General features: G+C 39.4%; 1 protein-coding gene across 1 annotated transcript; it reads left to right on the forward strand.

The window, feature by feature from the left end:
- The first annotated feature begins 4,023 nt into the window (after nt 1–4,023).
- On the forward strand, nt 4,024–23,212 carry NT5DC3 (5'-nucleotidase domain containing 3). The gene is made up of 14 exons (XM_063153982.1): nt 4,024–4,216; nt 7,019–7,203; nt 9,973–10,047; nt 10,518–10,573; nt 12,758–12,848; nt 13,910–14,047; nt 15,340–15,400; nt 15,636–15,738; nt 15,879–15,980; nt 16,961–17,042; nt 17,380–17,466; nt 18,610–18,750; nt 19,114–19,178; nt 20,259–23,212. Exons 1-14 carry the CDS (start codon nt 4,024–4,026, stop codon nt 20,518–20,520), a joined length of 1,641 nt encoding a protein of 546 aa, XP_063010052.1. The 3' UTR covers nt 20,521–23,212.
- Nucleotides 23,213–23,235: the final 23 nt, after the last annotated feature.

A 23,235-nucleotide genomic window follows, 5' to 3' on the forward strand; every position in this document is an offset into this window, starting at 1 on the left:
ACATTTGTTAGTGGGAGAAGTACTCTGGCTAAAAGGGCTATAAAAGGGTGTGGTTTCCAAGAAGACTTGGGTTAATAGCATCTGATGATTCTGTAAAAAAGCAAAATAATTTTTGCGAACACATTTAGGAAAGTTTACATTAGCGGGAAATATAATACAGATATGGAAAATAACATTCTGCAGATTCTTTTAAGGTGGTAAGAGACTGCTCTTTCTTTCTTTATTCTTCCACAGGAGGCTGTTTCTGTGCTGCCTTTGCCAATTCTCCGTCAGTCCAAGGTCATTCACCTCTGTGATAAACAACTGTCTGACAGAATCTGTCAAATGCTTTTATTGCTTACGAAGCTGTTGTGCTTGCAAAGCTGCACCACAGAAGCTGCAGTAAGACATTGTCAGCTTTCCTAGCACTGCATTTTAATTTCATTTAATGGTGCTTTAATGAATTGCAGTATCTCTTAGCCTAGGCAGAGGCTTTAGTTGAAGGCTGTTCAAGCTGATCAGAAATACATTCCTCAGTGCCTGAAGTGCAGGAGTGTCTTTACTGGCCAAGTGATTTGAGGTGTTGAGTGCTCTCAGATGTGGGGAGGAGATGGCAGGGCTGAGCAGGCTGCAGGGAGGTTGGTGTATTTTCCCTGTGTCAACAAAACTTTCAAACCCGAGAAATTAGATGAGGTGTCTGAGCTGTCATCCATAATACACATGAAACACTTAACAGGATCTCGGAGGTGTTTTATGTGTAAATGTGCAGAGATCACATGATTTCTGTGTCCTGAGCCTTCAGAAGAGCTACAAGAGCTGCTGTTTGTCAATGAGGACACTGTGTAGCCTCTCTCTGAATTACTTCTGGCCACAAAATTAAGTCAAAAGTGAAACAGTAAGTATTCTCTTTAGCTTGAAAGAAATCATGTTTATTATCCTCACCGAAGTCCTAGTTAATTCCACAGGCCATGAATAGTAGAGAGATGCCAGATATAAATCAGCTTATGTGGTATGTACATAACAAAACCCATGCCATTTTCCTTTTAGGCCTATGCTCTTTCTTGTTCTGTAAGACAGCCCTGAGGTTCTTCTTTGGGGGGTAATTCTTCAGTGAAACTCTTTGTGCTGGGTATGGGGTTTTCTTATTTTATTTTTATTTTTTTAGTTGTCAGACATACCTAAACACCTTTCATTTCACAGGTGTGGTCAATGCTGGCAATAAAACAAGGGAGAGTCTGGGTTCTCTTGTGCATTGTGTCATCACAGTCATCTCCAGGATCACTCAGACTGATCTGATTAAGAGGTATGTAATGATGCCTGCAGGATCATATTTCATGCTATGTGCCATTTTAGAAAAAATTCTTGAAGTTGACATCCTTTACTTCTGCATGTTCTCTGCTGGTTAAATTAACTATTGGAAGAAGTGATGTGGACCCCAAATAAAGACAAATTAATTTCCACGTGTGCTCCTTCATACCAGTTTACATTATCACATATTTTCCAGTATTTGAGTCATTACTTGGAGACCAGCAGACACAGGAAAGAACAGAGTTGTCTGAAGTTGAGTTGTTTAACAACTTATTTTTAAACAGCATTACCTCATGTTTTAGTTCTGTCTCTAGTCTCGCTGCTAACACTTAGGGATTAGTTTGATTTGTGAGAACAACTTGCTGGTAAAACACCTCATGGAAGTTGTCTTAGCTAACAGAATTACATATAGAAAACAGCTTCTCTTTCTATTTGAATTGCATACATCAAGCCTTAGAAAAACATGTCTGATATGTGGGGAGAATGATTTTATTTTTTTTTTTCATTGGTTAGTCCTGGTTATCTGGGGACCTAAACTGTCTGCAGCAAAGATGGGATTTCTACCACCAACAATAGTTTGCACATCTCAGGTTCTTGCAGACGAAATAGTATTCACATTCTAGTCTGATAATATAAAAAAGAAATTAATGTGAAGATTTAAAGCCTTGAGGTTTTGAGCGATGACTGAGTGCTACAGAACACTGTACTGTCTTTTTCCACATTTCTAGACTTTTTCTTTAATTTTTCTAACCTTAATACTGGTATCACAGTGAGGGAACATAAATCCCTATCTCTGCAGTATCCTCTTACTGCATATGGGACAACAAACAACACCATTGTCAACACATTGACTGCTGGAAATACCTTCTTCATTACTACTCCTCCTTGTATTGTTCAGAGGAGTTATTGTAATTCTTTCTTGAAAATGCCTCACCTACCAAAGTGGTTATTGTTCACAATATTTGTAGTCTTAGGACTTAGAGAACAGGCTAAGCTGTGCTCAAGAGAAGAACAATGAGACTTTTTCTATTAATTTCAACTGAATTGCATGTGGGAATAATTAGCATATAGGCTGGATTTTAAAAGCTGTCCAGTTATTATAGATTTTTGTTTTGTTGAAGGTGATGAAGAGTTGGGCTGACAGGAACACCTACAATACTCTAGAACTATGTCATAAATTCAAAATTAGTTTTATCAAGTCTTGTAATTTCATACGTGACTTAATTATTTTGGGATTTTTGTAGTTGTACATGGAAAATCTGATGCTGAAAGTTAAATGGGGGTTTTCATTCGGTTTGCTGCAAAAATATTCTCACATTAGGAACAGCAAAGAAGGCAAGTAACAGATCAGTAATTCTCTAGGATGTTGTTTTTCATCTCACCTTCTCTGTTTTCTAAATATTGATGATCTTGTTCTCTCCTTGTTCCCAGAATTTATTGTGATGGATTTGTAGTGATGCTTACCAGAATTACATACTGAAATGACAATGCAATTAACATAAAGGATAATGTAGGAACTTTGAAAGCTGTGTCTGGTCTCCACCAATAACCAAGCCTGGGAAATCCTAAGCATATCAGACTTTTGGCAATCTCAATTGTAATAATTGTACTGTCAGTCAGGAACTCAGCCTTGGTTGGAAGTACAGAACACATAGCCACTGACAGAGACTTTGAAATCCAAAGCTGATTATTTTTCTTTGAGCTTGTTGTGGTTTTGCCTGGTGAGAGTCAGGTAAGAGGTGAGAGTCATTCTTTGTTAAAAAAACCCAAACAAACAAAAAGTAGGATTTTGTCTGAAATCCTTCAGTTTTGTATAGAAATGCTTTTTTTAAAATTGAGATGGATGGGGATGAATGGCTGAGTAACTTCCCAAAATAAGTGACAATGGGCTATGTAGATCCCCTTGAAATAAGAACAAATTGTATCCAATGTTTACTGTACTGGAAAAAGAATACGTTCCTTTTGTTGTAAAAAGTTTCTGAGCATACCAGGAATTCTGCACGTGGAGTTGTAACCAGTTCACTGTGACAGTGGTCTGGTCTGGTTCTTCTAATTTTTATTTTTTCTCTTAAGTATAGTAGACATGGCTCAAATTCAGACTGCCAGGGTCTAGAGCTACCAGTGGCCAGTGCTTCACAGGGCCATGAGGGCCTCAAAACGTCAAGAGGACTGTGTTTGTGTATTTTACTTGCAGCTTGTGTTTGGAGCTTGTTTTGTTACAGATGTAAGCAGGTGTATATAGTACTTCGGAAAAGTAAACACTTGCTGTTGATGCGGTGAAAGAATCCCAGGCAGCTCCGAGGGCACCAGAGCCCTGAGGAGCAGCAGAGCCGTGAGGTCAGGGTTTGCAGCTCCCCTTGGCCTGGCTCAGCAGCGCACATTAAACGCTGCCCATGCCGGTGGATGGCAGGACGCTGCTTTCCCTCCTCGGGACGGCAGATGGGACACGCACGGCCCGGCCACAACGGCAGAGCCCGCGGGGCCGCACCGCCTGCGCTCCCTCCTCAGGCACCGTTTCAGGGCGCCGGGGCCCGGCCACACCGGCTGAGCCCGCGGGGCCGCACCGGCAGCGCTCCGCTCCTCAGGCACCGCTTCAGGGCGCCGTAGCCCGGCCAAGCCCGGCCTCCCGCCGCTACCTGCGGGCCCGGTCCCGCCTCCCGGCCCGGGGCGGGGCCCAAGGAAGTGACTTCAGCCGGCGGCGGCGGTGGAGCGGCTCGGCGGGGCTGAGCGCGGAGCATGGCAGCGGTGGCGGCGCGGGCGCTGCTGGCGGCGGGCAGGGCGGGCGCGGGCGGGCGGCGGGGCCGCGTCCTGCCCGCCGCGGGCGCCGCTCCGCTCTGCACGGTGGCCCCGCAGCAGCAGCAGCAGCCGTCGCCCGACATGAAGAGCTACCTGTGGTCGCGCTACAAGGAGGCCAAGAGGGTCACCAAGGGTGAGCGGCGCCCCCTCAGCGGGCCGGAGCGGAGCCGTGGTGGCGGCTGGGAGCGGAGCAAGGGCGAAGCCTGTGCGGGAGCGGGAAGGGTCAGGGGGCCGAGGAGCGGCTCCGGCTGCCCTGGTGTGCCCAGGGCCGGGGCGGTAGAGCGGGGAGAGCCTCCCTCGGTCGGTTCTGGGGCCGGACACCAGGGACATGGGCTGTGGGGGTGGCAGTCCCTTCATCCTCCCGTCGGAGGGAGCGCGGAGCCCCTCACGCTATCGCCGGTGCGGGGCCGCGGCTCTCGGAGCGCCTTTGGACCAGGCAAATTGGCAGGTTTTGGAGGTGTGTTGAGTGTAGAAAAGCAAATGTAGAAAGAAAATCGAGGAGTTGATCATCTTATTGGTGGCTGTTATATATATACACAGCGTAACTATTCTGGAATAGACTGCTTATCCAAAAAGTTAAAATACTGTGAAGTTTTGGGTGACCCTTTTAATTTTGCATACGGTTCCATCAAAGCGCTTTGCGAGGCATTATAAAATGCTCGCAGTACATACATGACCCTGGGAAGCCCTGGTCTAAACCCAGCCAGCCAAAAAGCTAAAGGAAAAAGCAAGCAAAATGCTCACTTCTGCCCTTTCTCCGATGGGAAGAGAATTAGCAAGATAATGCTTGCTTGGAAATGTGGTGTTTTCTGCGAGCTGAAAGAAAAAGAGGCAGAGTGTATTCCATAATGACATGGGGAAGAGCGTGTCTTGTAGTGGCGATGGATAATGCTTTAGCTTGCATATTTTGCCTATAGAGAAAGAAATTATTGTGTTTTCCTGCATTTAAGAGTCTTGAATGTGAGCTGGGAGTTCACAGCACTGGGTGCAAGCGAAGCATTTGTTAATGCAGAATAGCGCCAGCATTTCAGAAGTGAAATTAAAAGCCATGCTAGCGATCATGAGAGATCTGTGGGCTTTGGAGGGTGAGATAAGGGATAGGAAGAGGGGAAGTGTGTTTTATTTTGAATCTATTTTTTCTTTTCCTGTTTTTGGAATTAACTTTCTTTTGTTCTAAACCACACCCAAATAATACTTAGGAGCTGAGATAGGATAACATTGTGAGAAAATAAGTTGGTCAGTGGGTGTGGGCTGGCAAAAGATGAGGCAACTGCTTCTAGAATATTTCAGGCTATTATATTACAGCTAAGTCACCCAATAGCTTCAAGTATATGATATTTCAGTTACGGTGTTGAGGTGACAAAGCTAGAAGGCTCTCCTGATTTTTTGACCCAAGGTTTATAGGATTTGTGATGCTGTCGGCTGGCCAGAATGTCTAATAGCTGCCAACTGTTCATACTGCCTGTTTTCAGACAGCCACCAGTCAGGCTAGTTTGCAGCTTAAGTATCTTTTTATCTATATATAGCTCCATAAATATCTTTATTTTTAAAACAAGTGTTGACTCACCAAGCTGCACAATTGACATTTGAAAAAATACTTTATAATACAGAGACGGGTGTAGATTTTGGAAGTTGATTAAAAACTGTGCTAATGACTTCAAGTTAATTGAATGCTTCATGGCCCTCTCTACAGAGGAATAGGAGTATAGTAGGAATATTTGCCTTAATTGTAGCATGTCACATTGTATTTGATTTGATTGCTGGGCTGTATTTGAAGTTTGGAGTTAAACTCAGTGAATTTGATTCTTTCCCTCTCTTAAAAATTAAAAGACCTGGGTGTCTGCATCTGAAGTACCTGTGTTGTTGAGATGTTTTCAGTGGTGGAGCTTGTAGGGATCTGGCCTCAGAGCTGAGGATTTGGAGAGAAGCTGGGTCAATTCCATTTAAACCTATATGGAAAGTAACCAAACAAAGGACATTCCCTTTAAACTTGCCTTTCCAAGCCCTGATTTAAGATTAATGTTCCCCATTTTTTACTGCTGGTAGGGAAGTCTGGAGTATAAAGACAGTATATAAGGAAGGAAAACATGTTTTATGCTGCCAGGAGAGTAGTGTTTAACCTCCTAATGTTGCTCTTTCAAATTTTGTAAACAAGAAATATAAATACTTTCAGTGTTTAGTACTGACATTGGTGTTGGTCCTAAAGTTACTTATGATATCATGGTTTTAATTCTCAGTCAGTATACTTTTCCAATCAAATATCAACAGAAACATACCCTTAAAATGGAAGTGTTTGCACAAACACTGTGTTTATGTAGAAAATAAGCAGAATATGTTTGGTTTTCTGATTCTCTAGGAGGTTAATAAGCATAACAATGTGAATGTAATAGTTGTTATGTACACAGTCACATATAGTTTATTCATGTGAGCTGAAATTGATTTATATGATAACCTTGAAATGGTGAAGCAAAAATTAAAGCAATATCAAATTAGAACAATGTCAGTTCTGCTTCAGGGGCAGGAGGTGGACCAAGTAATGGGAGCAGAAGACAAGGCTCCTAGACTAGTAGTAATGATAATATAATATTCTTCAACTCCAAATTCACGTTCAAAAACAATAATAAATGTGGTAATGGAGTTAGCAAAAAATTAATGCCTGGTGTTCTCTGATAAGCAAGATGCCAAAATGCATCTTCTCTTCAAACTTGGACTGCAGAGAAAAGCTTACTTGGAATAAAACCTATAGATCTCCAAGACAGGTTAGGGACAGCGTGTTTAATAGCATCATATTGTTTACAACTAGTTGTTTAGTGTCAATTAGTTTGACAGTTTTCATTATTTATCTATATTTAGAAATTGCTAATAGATTTCTATGTCTTTATTTAAATAAAGGTACAAGGCTGGTATAACTTTTTTTCTTCTTCCCTGTTCACAGAGTTGGTTCCTTCAATTATGAGCAACATGCTGAACCCAGATGCTATTTTTTCAAACAATGAAATGAGCCTGTCAGACATTGAAATTTATGGGTTTGATTATGACTACACCTTGGTCTTTTATTCTAAACATCTGCACACGCTCATATTCAACGCTGCTCGAGATCTTCTTATTAACGAGCACCGGGTAAGTGAAATTAATGGAATAACAATACACTTATGAATAAAGGGTATAATAAATGATTTTTGAGTGAGAGGCATGAATCATCTTTTCATGCCTCAGTCCTAGCTTGTCTCCCTTATAGCACATTTTGTACAACAGCTCCATATTCACAACAGAAGCCCTGTTTTAGTCTCAGCTGCAGTTCTGAGCAGAGAACAGTCTGTTAAGGAATACAGTTATATTTGTCTTATCTTTTCATGTGGGTGTGCGATTGGTTGTTTCTTCCTGATTATCATTTATTGGAGTCACATTAATAAATAAGAACCTTAAAAGTTCCCATTGCTGTGTTTGATCCCTTGCTGTGAGTGCAGTGATTAATTTCCCTGTGATATTTTTAGCTGGACTTCACAGCAGGGCCTTGATTGCACTGAGGGCTCTGTGTGTACCTGGCATTTCGGCTGCCTTGGCTGGAGGGGCAGGCTGTGCAGTGACCAGAGCCTGGATACAGGGAAGTGTTCAGGACAGAGCACTGCCCTCCTGCCTCTCCAAGCAGTGACCACTTGACATCCAGGCAGTTTGGAGCTGCTTCTGGTTTAGTTTGGGGATGGGAAAAGCTCCCATGTGTTAGGAAGTGGAGAAGGAGATGGCAGGCTGGGGAAAACAAAGGTATTCCTGGTATAAAGACTGAAAAAAATCTGTGGACTAAAAGAAGCAAAATTCCTTTCCTGCAAGTCCTACAGTTTAAAGCGAAGACAGAAAGTCCATGGAGTATGTTAATGAAGCTGCTTGTGTATTTTTATGCAACCTAAATCTGAATGCGTGGTGTTATTCCACTTTCGTATTTGAATCTAAAGGTTAGGAGCTATTTATAAACACCTATAAATATCCTTGGAGGAGCAAACAAAACTTCATGGGTGTTACAAGCACACACAGCTTTATCCCCCTGCAATTTTGGCATGTGTTTGATAGCAATTTCTGTGGGGTGTGTAAATATACTTTATTAAAGCTACATGGTTCATGGGAAAAACCCATGTTACTGGAGGAGTCGAGATTAATTCTTGTAGACAAAAATTCTAATGGTGTTCTGCCTTTATTATTTGAATGGATTTGGGTAGCAACAGCTTTACAGTTTGTCTTGGTTAAATCTCCTGAGTTCTACTAAACAAAGGTGATGAGAAGTTTGAGACAGGTTATTGGAATCATCTTCTTTTGGAATTTATCTGCTTATACTGTTAATATATTTTTTTGCCTTTACCATTAGAAAAAGTATCCATTATGACTGTCACAGTCAACCCAAAAGATGGCCAATTTTGCTCATGGCAATGGGAGATAATACAGGAAAAATTGCAAAAGGCAGTGTAGGAAGCAAGGAGTTGCCCAACAGAATAAACATCAATTTAATGCTAATCACAGAGGTGGCAGCAGGTGTTCTATGCAAGCTCTTGTTCCTGGGTGCATTTCTTTCCTGATGCACAGGCCTTGTGCCTTTTTATCAGGACTGCTTCAGTCCAGTCATATTTGTCCCTACCAAAAGTGGGGTAAGCAAACAGTACCATTCCTATAATTTCTTTGTTTGGTTTGCAAGGAAGCCTTGATTTATATGCCAGGCTAAGCTCATATGTGCTGGCATGTGTCTGAAAAGACAACTTTGTTGTAGAATAAATTAAAGTAGCAAGTCAAGCATGCAGAAATTTGATAAAGTCAGAAATCAATTTCATTGTACATGCTTGGTGTGGTTGCTTTGGGCATGTGCAGTGCATGGGAGTCTCTTCTTCATGTTCCCTCACCAAACCTGTGCCTCCTCCAAGCTGTCTGTAGGCTTTTGGTGCTGTTTTTCATTCAGATCAGTAGCCTGCCCCACGCTTTCTGGAAGTATTAGTGTAGGGGTGACAGGACTGTTTTCTTTAACTATAGATGCCTGTATTCAGTACAAATGCAACCTACAGATTAGCTGCACGTTAAGAACTTCGGGGGAAATGACAGTTTATTTCTCATAAAGTAGCTAGAGGCTCTGTTGAAGCTGCCTAATGCACTTTTCCCCCTGAAGGCTTGCAAATTATCCATATATGTATGGAGACTGTTGTAGAGAGGGTGAAAAACAATGTCAGGTTCTAAGGCTGCTGTAACCTGGGGGAGGAGAATGAAGGATTACCTTTCAGTGTATTAATCAAATAAATTATAGTTTTCTCAGGCCTTGTTGAAACTACTGAAGTATTTCACCCTTTAAAAACAAGTGAACAAAGCCCTTAGGCCAAGACATGCCCCTGACATTTCTTTTTGTGGCAACCTGTGTTTAAGCAGGACAAAATTACAGTTGTCTGATAATGTGCTTGTACTGAAAAATGTTAGATTAAAGCTCACACCATATAATGGTGTGAGCTACCTACACTATATATAAAGAACCTGAGGGAAGAGTGCATGACAGACATTCAGTTAATGCACATCTCTAAAATTATTTTTTTAAATGTATGAAGAATGTATTAATAATATATTAAATTAACTTTTTGAACAAGCAGCTAATGTTCAAAGGTAATCACTATAGACTACCTCGATGTCCAACTTTAGATGCCGGGATGACCTTATATTTAAAACAATGACCTTGGATTTTGGAAAAATGTTTGACTTGTCTTGCAGGCATATGTTCCGGCAAATCTCGCCAGCCTATGAAAAATTCTCCTAAATGATTACAGCAAATGAGAAGCATAGAAAACTTGGACTTTTAAAATTCTTCAGAAACACTTTTTATTGTTTTCATTATTGTTTTAAAATCAAATCATTGCTCTCTTTTCTTAGTATCCTGCAGAAATAAGAAAATATGATTATGATCCCAATTTTGCCATCAGAGGGCTTCACTATGATGTGCACCGGGTATGTACAGATAACTTTGTGATGAGTTATGTAGTGCTGAGAACATAGCCAAAAAAATAGAGAGCTTTTAAGCCTTTCAACTTTTCATTCTGCATTGACGTGTAAGGATTCATGTTTTTCTCTTTAATAGCAATCCTTATTCTTTATTATTACTATTATTGTTATTACTGTTATTATTAACATCATCAATAATAATAATAATATATTTTTTTAAATGGCCCTTAAGTAGAAGATGTTTGGGGCATTTTGTCCTTATGGTGGGTGGGGAAAGAGCTTAGGATGCAAGAGGACAAAACTAGGTAAAAGTCATTGATAAAAGTATTTTAGAAGCTATGAAGGAAGTTGCAAGGAGAGTGCTCAGGTGTTCTTGAGGCAGAAAGGTTGTAGATAAAATTGCTTTGACTTTTTTAATTTCATGTCATATAGTTGAAGTGATAAAAATTATTTTCTTTTTTCTTTTTACTTGCAAGGCATTATTAATGAAGATCGATGCTTTTCATTACATTCAGCTGGGAACAGTTTACAGGTGAGTGAAGTTATTTTTTCTTTCTAATAACAATGTGTGCTTTTACTTTTTGTTTGGTTTAACCCCATTTATTAGTGCACAGCTTGGATTCTTACCAGGACCTGTGCCCTGATGCCCACAGCCATGAATGAGCATTGTGGCCTTGCTGGAAGGGGTTTTCTTTGCATCTCTGTGTGTACACACAGATGTGTACACATCCAGTGCCTGCCCCAGCCCAGCTGATTGCCCAGATCAGCCCTGGCAGAATTGGCAAGCTGGTTGGTCACATAGTGCTGACTCACTTTGTTTCCGGCTGTTAAATTGTGCTGAAAGACATCTAAAAATACCCTGATGACTTCTCTGCTCTTGCTTTCTATGTAAATAATTATCACAGGGTACCTGATAGGGTGACTTTGGTGTGGTTGTGGAGACAGTTGAGAGGTCCTGCTGTGTTTGCATAGAGCTTTTAAGTTTGGACACATCAACCGAATCAAACTTGCACCACACTTGGTACCAGACTTTAAATGAGACAAGAAGCCAGGCCACCCTTCTTAAAGTCATTGGACAAAAAGACTTTTAGCCAGGTTTATCCTGTTGCACCCTTAGTTGTGTTCACCCACCCACCATGAGGACAGAACACCCAAATTTGGGTCCAGAAGGGGATGTGACCTGGAAGTGATGGTTTGCATCAACCCTTCATGCTGTTTCCTCAAACACCTCTACAGGCATGAGGGGAGGAGGAAGGAGGCTGAGGGCCATGAGAGCTGATGTCAGCATGATCTGTAGTTATACAGCTGCACTGTGAGCTGTGTCAGGAGTGTGAGACTTGTGGTAAAAGTCATCTACAGCTCTGCCTAGGCAGCCATCTCTCCACTGTGGCTTTCACTGTGTCCTCTGTTGATTTGTGCTTAAGTAGCTGCTGATGCACAAGTGTTTTCTCTAGCAGTATTCAAATAGCACTTGGCATAGCTGTCTGCAGACCAGAAGGTACCTCTTCAATTCTGGTATCTGGTTTATATTTTGGTTGCATTTCTTTGTGCTTGCTGCTGTGGAGGGGGTGATGCTGAACTCTATATGTTACAAACCCCAAGTATTATCTGCCCTGTTGGTGCACAAGAATGACTTGGATGCTGGAGTTCTGTCAGCAGCAGCTCAGAGTTGTGTCCCAGTTGGTGTGTGGAGACAGAACTGCAGTGAAAGAGCTGGTTAATGTAGGATTCTGCCACCACAGGAGCCCTGAGGAAGGTCATGTATCATGCCTTTCCACTGCAAGGCTGGTGTGGACTCTAAGCACTGAAAGCACTAAGCTTGTGAATTAATTTATTTTTATTTTAATGCTGGCAACTCTTCTTGGTCAGACCAAGAAAGGGAGCCATTTAAATAATTGTCTGTTTTACAAGGCTGCCAAACATCATTAAGTAGGTTTGGAAGAAGGAGTCCAGCTGATCTGGTTTGCATTAGTGGGTTTTTTTAATCCTGAGTAAAATAGCAACACTTCTGTGGCCTCTGGTGAGGATGTTTGCCTGCCTGCTGCAGTCTTTTAGATGCTTTAGTGCAAGATGCTTGATGCTGTAAACATTCAAAACCAAACTCAAGCCTGTACTCTCTTAATTGTTGATAAACTCTAGGGAAATGCTATCCCCTTCTTCCCCATTTGTTGTTTTATTTGAATGTTTTAATTGTCAACCATCCTTCAAGTAGTTTTAAATTTTGGGAAACTAAACTGTTCATACATTTAAAAAGAAATTCTTATTTAGTTAAAGGTTGTGTGTATTTTTCACTTCCTTAAATCTTCAAGGTCATGCTGCAGAATAATCTGATTTAAGCACTATCATTTCATCAATGCTGTATAAAATTAAAGGCAGCGTGAGGAATTACTTTGTGTTAAGAAACTGGAAGTTCTAATCACTTCTTAAAAATCCCCTTGAGGCATAGCCTTAATGGACACTTATAAGCTCTTTTCCCATAAGAAAGTAGAAAGGACTTAAAATTGGAATGTGTTTTGTGTGCATGAGCCTGTTAAAATGTTACTTGTTTGGTAAGGAAAGGTGCTGTTTTAACTTAAAAACAAAAATGTTCCTGTGATGTTATTAGGCTTTTAATAAGATCCAGATCTAAGTGTTAATCTGTCAGGGTTTGATGATTACTTGAAAATTTTAATCTGACTTTGGAACTAAAGCTAGTGTTTTTTTTTTTTTTTTCCAGAGGCCTCAGTGTTGTCCCCGATGAAGAAGTCATTGCAATGTATGATGGTTCCCATGTCCCTTTAGAGCAAATGAGTGACTTTTATGGAAAGGTAAAACCTCAAATGGGTCTTTAAATTGGGTGAGGGTTTTTTGGCAGAGGGTGGTGGTGTTTAAATTTTGTTCTCATTATATAAGTAGCAGTTATATTTTCGCAATATGTGATTGACAGTGCTATATGTCAAGTTTGCCATCTAAAGTGACAAATTACTTTTCTCTGTCTTGCTTGCTGTATTTTTTTCTCTGACTGTTCCCTTACCAAGTCATACAGACAGAGTGGTGGAACACAAAAAAATCAAGTGACTTGCTCAGTGTTGTGCACAGATTCTGATAAAGGCTGGCAAATGAACCATATCTGGTTCATGTACTTCACTTTTTCCTGGTGGTCTGATGGCTTAGCTGGTACAGCAGCAAGTAAATGTATGGAGGCAACTCCTGCATGCAACCTGGCAGAGTCAAAGAGGATTTGACAAAAGATAAGTAGTGAAAGATGAAACTTCCATGTTAAATCCTAAACTTTGCCAATAAAGTTGATTTTTTCCTCTGATGGGTTGCGTCCCCTTTCCCAAATGAAGGGTGAAGCTGACTTTTTGCTAAAAAGCCAAGTTTATTTCACCCCGTTTAGTGTCCAGATGTTAATTTCATGTTGACATGAAAAGCCCTCCTTTGTGATGTGGAACATTTAATGTTCTTGTATGTACAAGTACTTGTTCTTATTTTAAGGAGTTGAAATTAGAATCCCTGAATCCAGTTTCTGCAGCAGTTGTGAATATTACTCTGGCATTCCCAGTGGGATGCCTTTGCAGAAGTGCAGACTTCTAGTGAAGGCCTTCTCTTGGCTTTTAGCTGAGCACTGTCTTGTTTTTATGAATTAAAATACCACTCTTAAGAGTAATGATTTGGATTTATTTGAAGAATTAATCACAACACTTTTATTGGAGATACCTTTATTGAAGGTCTTAGTTAAAAAACAGTCTTTAGCCATGTGAAGTGGGATGGCAAAAGCTGAATATCTGCTACTAAGCTGAAGTGTTTAGACTGAACAAATGAAAGTGTTCTAATCTGGGAAATGCCTGACTTTGTTTTTTCTTTCCTCTTCTTCTTATCACTGTAGAGCTCCCAAGGAAATACAATGAAGCAATTCATGGATATATTTTCCTTGCCAGAAATGACACTCCTTTCTTGTGTGAATGAGTATTTCCTGAAAAACAACATAGACTATGAACCTGTTCATCTGTACAAAGATGTCAAGGTAGATGTCAAGCTTTGAAGATTTGGATGAACTTGTATATTTGTGTCTTTGTGAGCACTTCAGGAAGCTTTCACCTGTTGTGCTAGCCTCAGTGAAATACCTCACTTCAGGTTTTGTATGGAGTAATTATGGATATACAGCCATTAAAATATAAGTAAAATTAAGGTAGAGTTTGGAAAAGAATAAACTGAAAATAGTTTGAAAGCTGACATTCTAGGACTTCTACTGATTTTGTGTGTTTGAGGGGTGAATAGGGCAAAGTGAAGATCTTGTAAGGTGATAGAAGTTCTTTTGATTGTTGTTGAACATATCTTTTTTTCTCACCGTCAGGGAATTACTAGGTTATAGGGAATGTAAGAGGCTATAGGGAATTCCAGTTTGGAGCTTTCATTTTGGCTAATGTACAATCATTTGCTATCTCATACTTTTGAACTATTTCTTTTCCCTATTTACCTCTCTTCCTCTTCCAGATAAGCTCTAGTACTAGTCTAGGGTAATTTGACCCTCCTGATTCCTCAGCATGTGTCCTGCAGAGGAGATAATCTCATGTCATGGTTATGTAACATAGAGAAGGACAATTCTTGTGGTTCCTCTGAGGCATGTAGAGAAATTTCTGTGCTATTCAGCATTGCAAGCATTTTGGAAACCCTCTAGTGGTATTTTTTGAGGATTTTGAGGCTGTACCCTGAGTAAGCAGCAAAATGGAAGTACTGCTGTTCTGAACAAAGCTGTCTGGTGCAGAGCTGGCTCAGGAGAGCTGTTAAATGCCTCCAGAATGCCTTATAAATACTTTGCTCTAACATTTAACTTCTTTCATCTGTTCATAAATTTCTTATGTAAATAATCAGGGCATTTGTGAGTGATTGTAATCTAAAATCTGTCAGATGTACAATTTTTTTTTTTTTTTAGTAAGGGGAAAGGAATGTGTTCTGCTCCAAAGGTCATTGGAAATCTGTGATGACTCTGCTTCTGCAGAGGGCTTTCACTTCACCCTTTCACAGTTATGTAAAAGAGCCTCTCTGCTATATAATTTTGTACTTCACAAAATTATGAAGTTTATTTCTCAGAAGAGAAGCTTAGTCTTTGTCTAGTGGTGACATCATATATATATATGTATATATATATATATATACACACACATACACATATATATAATTATATTGAACATTACATGGCATTTCTGTAAAATTGTAAGTGTTGGGAAATGAGTTGTTTTAAAGACAAATTACTATTGCTATTTGGTGAACACTTGAAATGATGAATTTCTTTACTGCTCATTGCTTTCCTCTCAGGATTCAATCAGGGATGTTCATATCAAAGGAATAATGTACAGAGCAATTGAAGCAGATATTGGTAAGTACTGATGGTATAATCTATTAAAGCTTTTTTTACTGATAGTATATGAGTTTTCTGTCTTCCATATTTAAAGGTTACAAATTCTAAATTTTTAAAGTTTGAAAGGCTTATTCCCACTTGTCAAAGGTGTGTTTTAAGTATAACCTTGTGTTCTGAGCTCTTGGTTGAATGCATACAGAGTTTTTCACAAGAGTTTTCTCAATTAATGCTGTGTTTTCCCCAATCCTCACAGAGAAATACATCTGCTATGCTGAACAAACTCGTGCAGTGTTAGCAAAGCTGGCTGATCATGGCAAGAAGATGTTTCTCATCACAAACAGTCCCAGCAGCTTTGTGTACGTGAGCAGTTGTTTGCTGTTTAATTATCCTTTTGTAAAGGATGGGGAAGATGAGGTTCTCCAGTATAATTCATTCTATTGCACAGGCAACTGCACTTTGCTACAGTTAATTGTTAATATTCCTCTGTTCTTTTTAGGGACAAAGGCATGAAGTTCATCGTTGGCAAGGACTGGAGGGATCTCTTTGATGTGGTCATTGTCCAGGCTGAAAAACCAAACTTTTTCAATGATAAGCGAAGGTGGGTGTTTGGTCAGTAAAGAATGGTTCAAGCAGCTCTTCCATATAAGGCTATAGAGTGTGTTAGGAAATATTTTCCTTTGGCTGCAATGTAAAATGAAATCATATTTGATGAGATCCTGGGTAAAGTCATTACAAAATGCAGAAACACCCAATGCTGAAGTCTAAATATTTACACTTTTTTGCCTAAGAAAGTTGTAGGAGCTGTCACAGGTGTACTGAAATGACTTAGAGCATTTTTAACTTATTTGCATATTGGTGAAGTGTGCTTCTTTCCTTATAAGCCTGAGAAGTCTTGATGCCTTTCAAATCAGACCCTTATCTGGAAATGTCTTCCATTGCTTCTGGGTTTGGTTTTTTTTCCTTCACACATGATATTTAAAAGACATCTGGCTGGCTGACAGACTGGAATATTTGGACTAGTTATGATTAAGTAAACACATCTCTAATGTGTATGCCCTTGAAAAAGACCTGTTCCTCTATGTGTGCTTATGATTTGAAAGTGAGATAGAGGGAGATGGGATTATTTTCCCTTTACTTTTTGCATTTAATTTAAAAAAGATTTTTGCTATATGTCTTGGCCCCAGTCCTGTGCTCTCTCATCTGCAGTTGTCCAGGTGTGCAAACTGAGGGATTGGGCAAGAGTTTTACACATCTATACACATCTATTTTTTTGTGTTCTCTCCTCCTTAGTTGCAGACAACTCATGCTGTTTCTTCCCTTCTGCCTGGGGTCCCTGCCTTACTTCTCAGCAGTTGTTCTCAAAATTTGTTTATAAATGTCATAAGTATACTGGAAAGTTACATTGCTTTTCACTAGTTAAAGTGGAAGTTTTGGAGTTTTGCATTTTCTCTTACAAAATTCAGATGCTAGAGATTCTTTTTTTCCTTTTGAGAGAGGAATATTTTTAGTGCTAATGCTTTAATTGCCTAAGAAGTGTCAGGATTCCTACAGCAATTAACAATTGCATGTCTATTCTAGACCATTTCGGAAGGTGACTGAAAGGGGAGTCTTGCTCTGGGACAAGATTCACAAGCTGCAGAAAGGCCAGATTTACAAACAGGTATGCTTTCAACAGACTCTCTATGTTGAAATTTCGTACCTATTTCCTAGAATCTCAAGCTTCTTTGGATATAAAGGTTTCTAAAATGCAGATGCATTCTTTAAGAGTTATTTAATGTCTGAAGTTGTACAGATTCATGGTTGGTATTGTATGTCATTGTCTCTTGAAGTGTTGCTATCACTGAAATCACCTGTAAAATTTGGGATTCATAGTGTGTATAAACTGAGGACAAGATTTGTGCTGTGAAATATTTTTAGTGTTGTACTAAGTTCCTTTTTCATGCTTGTGAGGGTGCAAGTCACATGCTTCTACAATGTCCATGTCATTATTTCTGCAGGGTAACTTGTATGAATTTTTGAAGCTTACTGGCTGGAGGGGCTCTAAGGTTCTCTACTTTGGTGACCACATATACAGTGACTTGGCAGTAAGTAGTTTGCTTTCCCAAAACCAGAGAAAAAACTAACAGAGGCTTTCTGTTAGTTTCCTCTCTTCCTCTGCAGTTTTTCAATGTAGCACACTTTCATTTGATATTTTAAAATACAACAAAATTTGGTTGTTAAGCCATATTGCCTTTATTTTTTTTCCAGCAAGTAACCTTGTTGCTGTAAAATGCCAACCATATTTTCCACCTGACTTGTAGCATTTAAGTTGTTTACTAACTGTGGTCAGGAACGTGTGAGGTTGTATTCCTGATCCAGATACTGATTATGTCAGATGTACTAGAGAGTAAACACAGATATCCAAATGTACAGGATATGCCTGACTTGGATGACAGCTGAATGAACTTCTGTTTTGAATGCAGGAGTCAATCTTCCTGTCACTAATTATGAATGTTCTCCCCAAGATCTTGCTCTGATTTGTATCCCCCCCCTCCAGGCTTTTTTTTTTTTTTTTTTGTCACCTTATGAACAAATGCTCTGTTAATTGTTACCTTAGGGTAAGTGAGCACCACTGGGCTCTTTTGTGATTGATTCCTTTTGAATGCCTGGATGTGACTTTTCCACTCCAAACTTTTGTAAGATGTTTCAACAGCAGCAGATGTTAAAATTTTTTCCTCAATCTGCTTTTAAAAAGAACAGTAACATTGGTCTGCTCCACTCTGCCACAGTGGAGAGGAGAGCACAGGTGGCAGCTGCCTTGTGTTGTACCTGTCAGGAGCAGCTTGAGTAGCTGGGGCTCCTGGTTGTAGCCTGCTGTCAGCTGGGTGTGAGGATAACCAGCACAAACCCAGCACACACTTCCTCCAGGTACTGCTGGCAGCAGCAGAGCTCTCATCTGCAGAGGCATTTCCTGCTGTTTGTTTTAAACCTAATGAATTAGTGTTTATTTGCAAGTACTTGTGTGTTTTTCATCTCTCTCCCTTCAAAAATGTAGGATTTGATGCTTAATCTGAAATTAAATTCTATTGTCCATTGGCACAGTTAAGTCCCACTGTTTCATACTTCTGTTTGTACATAAAAAACAATTAAATTGGTGCTGCTTTGGGATAAATAGTAGTCAGATCCTTTTTTTTTTAAGTAGTTCTTCTTAAGACTAATATCTGTATTTTGTAATTGCTGGTAAACAGGACTTGACCCTGAAGCACGGCTGGCGCACTGGAGCGATTATTCCAGAGTTACGATCGGAGATTAAAATCATGAACACAGAGAAGTACATTCAAACCATGACCTGGCTGCAAACCTTGACAGGATTATTGGAACACATGCAGGTTTGTGCTCTGTGTGTGTGTGTAATCAGCTCTGGGAGAGCCAGAGGGATCCAGCCAAGTTTCTAAATGCTGGACATTGATGTTTGCAAATGCTTTCAGTCTCCCTGAAGAGTTGGACTGGAAATAAATGTAATTATTTGTGTGGTTAGTTAATAGGAGCTTTCACAACATCTTGTCCTCTTTCTCCATTGGTCAGCCTGGATCAATTCCTGACTTTGGCTGTTTAAAATTCACCTGGATAAGTTCTGGATACTGATTTCTGAATTATTTCTCATGTCCTGTTGGCTGATAAGGGTTTATTAATAGAAAAGTTTATTTATAGAGTTATCTTTAGTTACAGGTTATCTATACTTTACATTTCAGGTTCACCGTGATCCTGATTCCCAAATGATTTTAGAAGAATGGAAGAAGGAAAGAAAGGAAATGAGGTAAGACACAGAGGATGAAGAATTTGCAGTATGCTTTGGTAGCCAAGGGTTCTATGCAATATCTTCCACAGCAATTTCTTTCCATCCCTGATTTATAGTCTCTGGCAGTTACACATATTATAAAATAATTTTGAAGGAATATTCTGCCTGTCTCTTCTGCAACTCTTCTCCTTTCCTACACTTTGTACATATGGACCCTTTTGCCTGTTCCCTGTCTTTAGAACAGGTGTAACTTTTCTGTGTGAAAAGGTAACATCCCCTAAAATCCCTTTCCCTCTCACTTTGATTCTTCTGTTCCTCTCTGTGTTCAGCTGTCACTGTTGATTACACAGCTTCTGCACAAATAAAAACTGTATTTCTTTTCCAAGGCTTAGGTCACTATACCAGGATTTTTACATGATTTCTGCAGATTATTCATAATACATCTTAGAATACGTAGAAACTGAGCTCTGCTCTAGCTTAAAATTAGCAGGGATTTATCACAAAGTTAGGTAATAAGGCTAGAACTCCTAATAATCTATTATTATGAAGGAGAAATCCCTAAATGCAGGGGGTGTGAAGTGCATAGTTTTCAAGGCCAGCTGTACCACCAGCAGCCTTCTTCAAAAATGTGGGAATAAATGAAATGGAAATGATACTTGGCAGTGACTAATGCCCAGAACTTAATTCCAGGATGTCTTTAAGCTTTTTGTGTGTATTAACCAAATCTTTGCCTTTTCTTAAGAAGTCTTTTACCTCTGGAACATTCAATGCCATTAATATTTAGATAAAGGCAGAAATCTTTTACAATTCCTAGAAAAGAAGGCTTGAGATGTCATGTTTCTGATGTCAGAAGCAACTTATCTCTAGTGGGAGATGTGTGAAACTTCGCAACTATGATTTCTAGACCTGGGTTGTATATGTGCAAGAGGTGAAAAACTTCTGTGGCACATTTTATTGTTTTGAAGAACAGTGGCAAGAGAATAATGCATAGAACAGGTTTTAGGATCTGCTTGCTTCAGGTTATGGCTGCCAGCTGGTGAAGAGATGTGTGCAGGTCTGTTCACTTCTCTGTCTTTGTTTTCTCTTTCTGGGGGACAGGGAGATGAACAGAAACTTCTTCAATTCACACTTTGGGAGCATATTCAGAACTGATGAGAATCCAACTTACTTCCTGAGACGTCTCTCTAGGTTTGCAGATATCTACATGGCATCACTGAGCTGTCTCTTGAACTATGAACCTGATTACACCTTTTATCCAAGAAGGACTCCTTTGCAGCATGAACTTCCTGGCTGGTCAGACCAGCTGTGCACTGGTACTTTCAGAATACCTTTCCTACAAGAGACAGTTCAGATCAAATAAACTCTTGGTGGCTCTTCTCTAAAATGGACAAATATCTGTTGGTTTTCTTGAATGTACCTGAATTTTATTTAAGCCACTTAAATCTGGTACCTTGGTTTATATGTATTTCATACTTATTCTCATAAGCTTTGGTTTTCTCCTCTCCTGCTCAGACATGTGAAAACTCCTCTTACACATAGAAGAGATGATGGACTGCCAAACTAGTGGTAGCCAAGGAGGGAGAGGACTGCTGTTGTTCTGAGGTGGTTGTTTTAGATTGTTCATTGAAAACTTAGATCTGCAGCCTTGTGGTTTACCAAGAAATACCAGGACTCTCTTCTGCCCCTTTTCAGCACTCCAGCTGGAGCCTGCAGTGAATTGTGGCATGGGAGAGCTTCAATGCAGTGTTAGTTATTCAGTGATGCAGGTTAGTAACCAGCTTAGGGTGAGGCTGAGAGGGATGGTCACACTTTTTACCTTTCCTTGCTGCTACAGACAGAGCCTTACCTGTGAGGGGCCCAGGGCTGGAGTGCCCTGGCTCTGCTGCACTGGGCTCAGGCTCCTGGGCTCTCTCCTGTCTGTGCAGTTTCTGTTCTTGCCATGTCTGTGCTTGGCTGCAGGTGGACCTGAGCCTAAAATGGAAACTTGCAGTAGCTTGGGCTGCTTCAGCTTCCTTCTCTTAACTTTTAGGTACTTTTTTTTTTTGAGTTTCAGAACACTTCAATATCCACTCTCCAATAATAGTAGTTTCAAGAGGTTTTGCATTTCAAAGTGCGGACAGATCTCTCTATCAGGCTTTAGTTTGATCCTAAATGCTGCTTTTAAAGATTTTAAACAGTGTCTTATTCCAGTGGTATGCAATGTGGCTTTGCTGTTCCCTAGGAGAGAATGTATTTCACATAGCCTTCATAATGGACTTCTAGAGTCAAAAGTAAACACGCACAACGGGAAAAGAACTTAGAGGAAGAATTAAGAAATGAGAAACCCAGAGTTTTCTGATGACATGGTTTTAGCTCAAGCCCTAAAAGCTAAATTAGGAGTGGTACACATTTTGAATAAAGAAAAATAGTTTTGGTATAGATTAGAAGTTTTATTGAATTACTGATTTTGAAGGTAATGCATGAACACAAACTCTGGGTAGCATATGTGTTTCAAAGATTTGAGCTGAAAAATGTCTATTTTGCACAAGGAAAACATCTGTTGATGTATTTCCTCAAAGAGGCACTTTATAGAACTGCTATATAGTTGTTTTTAAATAAGAATTTTTTCCTTTCTCTAAATCCAAAGGAAATCTTTGCTTTTAAAGTGGTGCTTCCCACCCAGCCACTTTAGAAGGCATAATATAATTAATAATTTCAAATTTTAGTTATTAAAGGCTTGGTTCTTAAAAGCATGTGATTAACAAAACATATAGCATTTGGTATTCATTTTGGGATATCACTTGCTTTCTATCATGATTGCAGGCAAACAAACTTTTGTTGACCAAAAGTTTTCTGGCTTGGTTTGTTTGTTTGTTTTTTAACCTGTCTGTATGTGCAAGTACCTGGATTGAATTTCATATACAGTATATTTCATGTTTTTAAAAGCATGTTTGCAAAGTAAAGAATGTACTGTAATTTAGCCTGCACAATTTTGTAAGTAGTTTTCCTGTATGCTTGAAATCAGTATGAAGTTCTCAGAGGTGGTTTAGATTTTATGATTTTCCTATACTCCTATTTCAAACTTGACAGAAGTGTGTGATTTATAAACCCCTATGTTTAAACAGATGAATATACTTGAAATGAGTAAGTTGATCTGACTGTCCTGATGGTTTTGCTGGAATAAAAAGGTAACATGTTGCAGGAAGTTAGTTTGACTGCACCTCATCAGGAGCTGACTTGGTGGGGCTGTGCAAGAAATTTTTAGGATAACTTGATAATGAAATATGAAGATGGAAATATCCTGATTTGCCGTCAGTTCTTTATCCTAATACTCAGCTTCAGCTGAACTTGGTGTTATGTGTGTGGAGCACCTCATGCTCCAGAGATTTCAATGCAAACTCTAAAAAAAAAAAGACCCACCCAAACCACTGTACATTCATCCTGTTAGGCAGGAACAGTTTAATTGGCTTGGATGGTTATATTATACACATAATGCATGTTTTGTTTCAAGATTTTCTTCTCTCACCCTTCCTTTCTCTTAAGTTAGAAATCAAACTCCTCTACCACGCTATGTTGCAACAGCCAGCTGAAGTAAAATATTGTTTATATTGCATGACTTGTTGAAATAAACAATGTTGCATGAAAAAAGTTAATTATTGAAGGGTTATGTTTCTTTAAAATAACCCAACTATAAATAATATAAATTTAAGTGAGAATATTCAAATGTATTATTTATTTTTCAGTGCTAAAGTGCTGCTTTGTAACTTTTAAAAACGTCTTGCATTTTTTTTAATTATTTCACCTTGACACTCTCTGCATTGCTCAATTTAACCTTATGCTACTGATTTCAAAGAGATTTTTAGGCATGTTTAATGGGCAATGTTTCTGTACTAATTTTGGGAATATGGTTAATTTGAACACCAAAGCAAGAAAATGTTTTTGTTCTGGTCTATCAGAAACACAGAGCTGAATAACCTGTCAGTAAAAAAGAGATTAATGAGTTGTGGAGCTTTTATTTTTTTGGTGATAAAAATATTTAATGATTATTACAAAAAATAAATGCTTGGACTTTATCTTCTGGTCTCTGTGAGCCTTA

This window comes from Melospiza melodia, chromosome 4 (assembly GCF_035770615.1).
Source record: "Melospiza melodia melodia isolate bMelMel2 chromosome 4, bMelMel2.pri, whole genome shotgun sequence".
In the NCBI taxonomy this organism is placed as follows: domain Eukaryota; kingdom Metazoa; phylum Chordata; class Aves; order Passeriformes; family Passerellidae; genus Melospiza; species Melospiza melodia.